Source organism: Neltuma alba, unplaced genomic scaffold (assembly GCF_004799145.2).
Source record: "Neltuma alba isolate B1F8T4 unplaced genomic scaffold, ASM479914v2 tig00011416_pilon, whole genome shotgun sequence".
In the NCBI taxonomy this organism is placed as follows: Eukaryota; Viridiplantae; Streptophyta; class Magnoliopsida; order Fabales; family Fabaceae; genus Neltuma; species Neltuma alba.
The window spans coordinates 41,947-49,682 of NW_021636100.1; the positions used below are offsets into that span (position 1 = coordinate 41,947).

The window sequence follows — 7,736 nt, forward strand, 5'->3', positions numbered from 1 at the left end:
AATATTCTCCAATATCACATATATGAATTTAGTTATTCTCATATGACAAATAATTTCTTATACTAAATACTCTTTTAATAGATTTTTTTAATTGTAATTTCAATCCCAATTTCTCATTTTCAATACTTTCTAACAAACGTAAACTATACCTGGCTTGCAAGCCTACTTCATTGTCTTAGCAAGGTCGTGCCGAGACCTCTTTCAATAGCTTGAAAGTCATCGACGTTCTGGGTCGCCAATATAAATGAGTAATCTATAGTGATATCCTCCTATGTCCTTTTGTCTTATCAATGTTGCTGAGTGATATCTGTTCCTTCGCTTTGGCATTTTGAGTAGCGTCAGATTTGGTGGCGTTGTCGTTGGTTCAAGATGGGATTCAAGTTTTAGTTGATCTTTGAAATGCTGACTGTGTTATTTTTTTTTCCCTTTTGGTTTCATTTATATTATGTCGTTTTCTTATTTTAGTAATGGGTTAGCTTTCTTCCATGATTTATTTGAGCTTTACTCAAATTAACTATGTGTGATGGGCCGATCTGTTATATATAATCTTTTTATAGAGTTGAGAACAATTTTAATAAACTTATCATCTCTTGAAGTCAAGTAATTTTACCAATATTTGTGGTTCAACGACCTTTGACAAACCTAATGCACAACCAAAAAAAAATAAAATTCATAAACAGCTATAACTATTAAAAAAACTATTTATTATTTAGTATTGTTTTAAAATGTTACAATGTCTTTCAAGAACACTTTCTATCATTCCTCATAATGAACTATTTTCAAAAGTTATTTAAAACGACTTCTCAAAAATAAAAAAGGGAACATGTGGATATATACTTTGAAAGAAAACTTAAATTTATCAATATCTCATAATGAAATTAATAGTCCAATTAAATCTTTTTACAACTTGATTTGAGTAGTGCGTATTAACCGAGTTCAAACCCAACCTTAAAATGGCATAGTCAATCTAGATGAGGCTATTAATATGGATGAGGTGAGTGCGGATAAAGGTTAAAAGTTCAAACCTCTTAAAAAGATGATTAAATGAGAGCTAGAATTACTAAGCCAAGTTAAGAGAAGTATTGACTATTCCAATTTAATACCACTTTGGTTCTTTTTAATTGTCAGTTGTAGTAATTTCTCATATATTGAGGAGATCATTAAATACATAAAATCTTTTACTTTTATCATTATTAAATAACTAGTATATCTTTTCTCACCCGTTCACTCTCTCTTCACTTTTACATTTGTCTCCCCTAATTAATAAGAATAGAATCGGAAATGAAACATTAAAACAATACAAGTGACAACTAAAAAGGATTAAAATTTCTTCCTACAAGTGACAATTAAAAAGTACCATGGTGGTAATTAATAATTTGGATTGAAAAAACAAAGCACTTAGAAATTTGGGCAATGCTGAATTACTTCACTTTGTTCCTCAGCAAACACACCCAGGATGAAGACAAACCATTTTATCTGGTATCAATTCAACAGATCCTTAAACACTACAAGATCAAATAATTTCCCTTTGACTGCCAAATACCAAAACAGAGGCCTCTACACATAAACTTCTGGCTATAAAGAACATGACTAAAATTGAGACTTGTCAAGGCTGCGAAAGTACGGATGATCAAGTGCTTCTTTGGCAGAGGTTCTCTCAGCAGGATTATACTTGAGCATTTTCTGCAAGGCACAAATATCACATTCAACCAGTCAAAACAAAAGAAAAAGAAAATATGGGCTGAGCTCTCTCATATCATAGACAGGATCGGTCCTGGGTGGAAAAAGAACACTAACTTTCTTATGGTCATTTGCATATTATTCTTACCTATCTTGCTATTATTTTCAACTTAACAAACAAACTTTCCCATCAAATCATCTTCCATTCGGGTATAACGGATCTAGATTTCTCCATTCTCTTCCCTTCCTTTACATCAGAATCAGTTCTTCCTAATCATAGATAAGAATGGTCCTTTGTGGAGAAAGAAAACAAGTCTTTTCTCTCCATACAAGGCCATCCTTATCAGTGAGAACTCAAAGTACAGAGAATATGATTCAGATTTTCAATCAAAGTTGCTAAAATTTATATACCTATAATTTACAACAAATACATCACCGAGCTATTATGGTCCTACTTATGATCCTGAATTTCTCATTCAATCCAATAAAAGCCATTTTAAAAAAAAAGCAGAATAAAAGAATATCTAATTCAAAAGATGAAAATCAAAATTCATTTGATTCCGCATTGTTTTTTCTTGGTTCTCTCCCATACACAACTTCGAATTTGACTACAGATAAAGAAACCAATTGGAAGAACTGAGATCATTTACATTGAAACGCGTGAGACAGAAGGTCTCCTCCATTAAGGCCATACGAAAACCTGTGTGTAGAAAACTGAGATCACTAATTAGTTTGTTCTAGTAACCATTAGTATGTCCCTAAATTTTGAAGAACGGCCATATAATATGCGATAAAATCATATCAGTGCCCCCAGATACTGAGTCCTCATAAAAAACAATGCAATTAGGACCGCAAGTTACTCTTCCACTGATAGTAATTAATTATTGATGAAAACTTGTCCCCAAAAGGCTTAATGCAAAAAAGCTAGAAAGAACTGAAGAGTTGAGAACAAAATACCAACCGAGAGAAGATCTACTCCGTCAGGTTCCAAGGATGGTGCAGCCAGACCCAAATTCCGTGGCTTCCACTGTGGGTAGGCATGCCAATCTCTAAGAGAGGTAACTCCTGGCCTTACTTCCTCTGTTGGAGTTCCCAACCACCTTCAAGGATCACATATAAAGATGAAGTCAATGTTGAATCTGGAATTTCAAAAGCAGGAGCCAAGCCAACCTTTAGAATAGAATGATAGAGACAGATGTAACAAATGTCCTTTAAATGCAAAACGGATAGAAATGAATAGTAAAATATAAAATTAAGAAACATCTTTCGGTTAGTAATGTTACATTACATATTCTTGGTATGAAAATTACAGCATCAGCAGCATGATTTAAAGAAATGATATTCAACCTGAAAGATAAGAAGGAGCTGTCGGAACTGAGAGTCCCCAGCAAACAGAACTTTCATTCTCACCATTTCAGCTACAAAAACCAAATTCAGCCTAGTTAAAGCTATATAAACTAATAAATTGGCAATTAAGAAATACGAGTCGTTTATAACCATAAATGATGATGCAGATTAAGCATATGTTGACAGTGATAAAATCATAGGAGACGACTAGAACCTTATGCACGCCAAAAATGCATCCAACCGATCAGAAGCCACTTAGAGTATCTTTTAAAAGCTTAAACAAGCGTCCTAAATTTATTTAAGATGTTTTATTAAAAAATAATTTTTCGTTAGGAAGGCTAAAATAAACAGGTCCTGAGCATCGATTGACTGGGATAAAAGCATAGGAGATGACTATAGCAATTTACACACCAAAGATGCATCCAACGGACCACATGTCAACCCCAAAGGAGTAATGGGTAGATCCCAGCAGTATCTCAAGAGCTCTGTAACAAAGGGTGACAACCCCAGGTGTGTAGCTCTTAGGAGGGAAAATCAAGGCTCGTCCGAGACCAAAGTCAGCAATCTTGAGAATTCCCCTCCGCTGGTCAAGAAGAAGATTTTGGGGTTTGAGGTCACGATGGAGGACACCATGGCGGTGACAGTGAAAAACACCCATGCAGAGCTGGTAAAGGAAGCTCTGAATACGGGAAGGAGAAAGAGACTTAGAGACGGGACTACAGCGGCGGGAATCCATGTACTTCTTAAGATCAGTGTCAAGGTGCTCAAAGACCAGGAAGAGGACAGGCTTTGAATTTGAAGTCTTCTCAGTGAGCTCGACAGAGAGCAAGTGGACGACGTAGATGGACATATAGAGCATCTTAAGGAGGGAGATTTCTCGAAGAGTAGTTGGAGGGATTCCCTGGTCACCAATCTCCAGATGCATCTTCTTCAGAGCCACCAGCCGCCCAGTGGCCTTGTCCGTCGCCTTGTATACCTTCCCATAAGTCCCTTCTCCGATCTTCTCTAAATTATCGTATTTCTCCATTATTGCTAATCAGGTTCTAGCATTCATTGATAGAACATCAATCAAAATTCATCTGAAAAAGAAAATATTTGATCACATATTCAACCACTTGTCGTATTTAGATTCTCCTTGATTATTAAGAAATCAAATTACACAATATCCAATCACCATCCTGCCAAATCCCCAGCATCAAATTGTTAAGAAATCAGAGAAATTAGACAGAGGCAAAAGCAATGTTAGCACAGATAAGATCCAACAATCCCATGCATTATCAATTCTCTTCGCAACTATGCGCCTATGCAGGTAGTGATATAGTAGAACCAGAATATAAAGTCCCCAAGTAAAGAGTAAAGGCTACTACAATACATATTATTGTACTAAATTACAAACAAAAATAAAAATGCCACTTTCGCGGGGAACGCGATTGCATTTAGCACATGCAACAAGCCTTTTAAACTCCTAGGTTAGCCCTAGTAGACGAGTGGAGTCTCGTGAGGGTTTCTAGAGATGATATCCACAAACATTCCTGGCATTTTAATTACATCATAATTTTTCTTGTTTGGTCTCATACTTGAAGTTGAAAGAATTAATGCCAGTATAAATGCCGTCATCCATGTTATTGGTAACTTGTTGCCCATTAGTAAGAGTATCGCGTTGAGTGTATGAGAAGGGAACGTCACATGAACCCGTTGTTGCTAGCAGACTCACTGTCACCATCGTCATTGGTGGCACAGTAACTTTGTACACAGTCTCCACTACAGATGATGATGTGTTAGTTTCTCCCCACTGGTATGCTACACTAAATTCAGCTGAAATTTCAACTTTTCCTTCTGCGATGAATGGAACGCCGGTTTGGAAGCTAGTGTTGACACCCAGCTTCAATGAAACACTAGCATTCCAAGTACTGCTCTTAGTTTCTGTATAAGAGAGCTTCACTTCTGCATTATTGGGTTCTTGAGTCCTGTTAATGGCAACTCCGGTGGCCATTGTGAGGACTCCTTGGCTGTAAATCCTGGCATCGAAGAGACGAAAATTGACATTATAGATTTGCCTTGAAATAACAAGCTCTTCCACCTCTATTCGGGCCCCTCTGGAAATAGTGGAAACTCCAGCACTAAGACAATTTGTCTTTCCCCAGGTGGTGAGTCTCTTGCAGAAATTGTTGTTGCCTAAGTTACGAAGAGCAACGACATTGTTGTCAACTTTGATTGGCCAAAACAACGTGTCGGAGTTGTTATTGGTGGTGTCATTTGAGTCAGCCCATATCCAATTGCGGCTACGCCTCCAGAATTTACCGAAGAAATCGGACTTTACACGGATGCTTCCATCATGAGTGGTGAAGATCTCGTTCCCAACTGTTGGATCACCTACATCATTTGATGCAAACTGCAGATATTCATGTCCCTTGATCGAGCGGGCACTGAGATATTGGCCATTGTCGCCCTTGAATGCGACATGTTTAGGCATTATCAATAGTGATTCCCAATCAATGATTGTGTAGACATCGCACGAATCTTTGTCACGATTTTCTGATCCTCCAAATAAACAGGAATAAAAAGGTGCAGCAGCCCTCCATAAGCATGCATAGTGTCCAAGCTGGACGTGCAAAAATCGGACTGTTTTAGCATCAGCATCTACGTAGATTGGCTTGAACAATGTACATGACCATTTGGATTGGTCTTCCTCAGGTTCATCAGCTCCCGCAACAATCCACCAATGGTTCTGTGTCCACCTCGCCCAATATTTGTTATTGTAACAGCATCTTATGTGCACCAGTCCATTCCCACTCTTTGCCATCTTCACTTCGAACTTTGCATATGGCCTCACAACCTCATCTCCGGAGAATTGGAGAAACCCATGCACCTGCACATCTTCCTCTATATAACGCAAGTATTTGTTGTTGTAGTTTGATTTGAGCACTACAAACCTTGGCAATGACATTTTCTCTCTTCACTCTAATCACTTCTACTCCTTCTTAGTGAACCTCACTCTTGTGCTTTGCTAGTAGGGGTGTGCAATCGGATATTCGGTTCGGTTTGATCTAGAAACCGAAATAACCAATCACCGAATTAGAATATTTTTAGGCACCGAACCGAACCGAAGTTCTATCACTAACCGAATAGAAATCGAACCGAAATATCTTGGTTTGGTTCGGTTGGTTCATTCGGTTAATGCTCCTGACTTTTTCCTCTGTTTAAACCCACCATAAAATCCCAAGTGTGAGGGAGATGAATCGGTAAGCACAACCACAGTAGCAAAGACTATAGAGAAGAACAGAAGCATCAATGTGAAAATGAAATGGAGAAGAAAAATGGCGAAGAAGCAGTAAGTAGAGACGCCGCAAAGAAGAAGAGCAAAAGCATCAATATATTGTTTTTAGAGAGAGAGAGAGGCGCTACTGTGACAGCAATGAAGAAGTGTGAAGGAGAGGGCAGCAATGAAGAGTAAGAGAGTGTGAGGGAGAGGGCATTCTACCTGAGATCGATGAGCAAGAAGATGATGGTAATGTTTTTTACTTTTTGAAGTTGAGAGGACGCTGGGAAGGAGGCTGCGGCTAGAGAGAATGAGAGATGATGAGCTATCTTACATTAGGTTAGGGTTTGAGATATATTGGGCTGGATTTAGAAGTATACTTTGGGCCTATTAGTTCTTTTTGATCGAATTGGGCCTATTAGTTTATTGCTAACTTAGTGTTATATTATATACCTTGGCCCAAAAAAATATACACACATATTTCGGTTTTTCGGTTTAAAACCGAATTTTTTTTAATAAACCGAACCGAAAACCGAAATTTAATAAAAATAAAAACCGAAACCGAAACCGAATACCGAAATAACCGAACTGAAAAACCGAAAATACATTCGGTTTCGGTTCGGTTTTGCTCACTCCTACTTTGCTTTACTCCGACCTGTTGTTGCTATTTATAGCAATAACAATGTTATTAACTGCTATTAATTATTACACAGGATGAAAAAGATGGGGTGTGGTCCCTTTTACATACTCTTTCAAAATTCACATTGTGCAGGTTCGTTTTGTGACGTGATATATGCAATCACATGTGTCGCGCCCCACATGGCAACATATGATGCCATGTTGTCACTTTGAACCAAATCTGGAGTTTTACAATCGGTAGAAATCCCATAGATTAAAAAATATTGCCTTTTCTTCTACTTTTTTTTTAGATACAACACTTTTTGATAAGATATTATTTTTTATATTTATATATTCATATTGCATATTTAAAAAAATTAAATAAATTATTCGTAATTTACTGTTTTATATTTTGAAAGTTACAACTCTATATTATAAAGTGTAATTTTTAATAGTAATTTGCCACGTTATGTTACTAGAATATTTTATATCACAAAGTGTAGAGATTCTTAATTATAACTTAACATTTAATGTTACTAAAAGTATCACTACATAAAACAACAAATATTGCAAGTTATGGGTTTACCTGCATAAATGCTAATTCTGCCTCGGAAAAAATAGCTCTCTTGATTTCTTTGAACCAAAATTTTTGCGTACTCTTTTTAAGTTCATATTTTCTACGTTCATTTTGTGAAATCATGTTCCTCTTTCGTTGGTATATGTAATCACGTGTGCCCGGCCCCACATGGCAAATTTGTTAACCTTGAACCAAATCTAGAGTTTTGCAACAGGTGAAAGTTTCATGGATAAAAAAAAATATTGTTTTTTGATA

General features: G+C 36.8%; 1 protein-coding gene across 6 annotated transcripts; it reads right to left on the minus strand.

Moving 5' to 3' along the window:
• Positions 1 to 1,340: 1,340 nt before the first annotated feature.
• LOC114713080 (cyclin-dependent kinase B1-1) lies at positions 1,341 to 6,575 on the minus strand. Of its 6 annotated transcripts, XM_028897664.1 has the most exons (5): positions 6,509 to 6,575; positions 3,435 to 4,106; positions 2,967 to 3,054; positions 2,642 to 2,773; positions 1,341 to 1,683 (listed from the first exon to the last, which is right to left on the minus strand). In XM_028897664.1, exons 2-5 carry the CDS (start codon positions 4,052 to 4,054, stop codon positions 1,591 to 1,593), a joined length of 933 nt encoding a protein of 310 aa, XP_028753497.1. In that variant the 5' UTR covers positions 4,055 to 4,106; positions 6,509 to 6,575; the 3' UTR covers positions 1,341 to 1,590. The 6 variants fall into 6 exon arrangements, with proteins under 6 accessions (XP_028753497.1, XP_028753500.1, XP_028753499.1 ...); XM_028897667.1 differs by lacking the exon at positions 6,509 to 6,575 and having other exon boundaries at positions 1,399 to 1,683; positions 2,967 to 3,027; positions 3,459 to 4,231; XM_028897666.1 differs by lacking the exon at positions 6,509 to 6,575 and having other exon boundaries at positions 1,399 to 1,683; positions 2,967 to 3,027; positions 3,435 to 4,231.
• Between the last annotated feature and the right edge of the window lie 1,161 nt (positions 6,576 to 7,736).

Coding starts and splice junctions, on each gene's coding strand:
- LOC114713080 (XM_028897664.1), bottom strand. CDS start 4,054: ATGGAGAAATACGATAATTTAGAGAAGATCGGAGAAGGGACTTATGGG. Junction 2,774..2,966: donor TTTTCATACCAAGAATATGT/AATGTAACATTA, acceptor TGAAGGTGGTTG/GGAACTCCAACAGAGGAAGT. Junction 1,684..2,641: donor ACGGAGTAGATCTTCTCTCG/GTTGGTATTTTG, acceptor TGTGCCTTGCAG/AAAATGCTCAAGTATAATCC.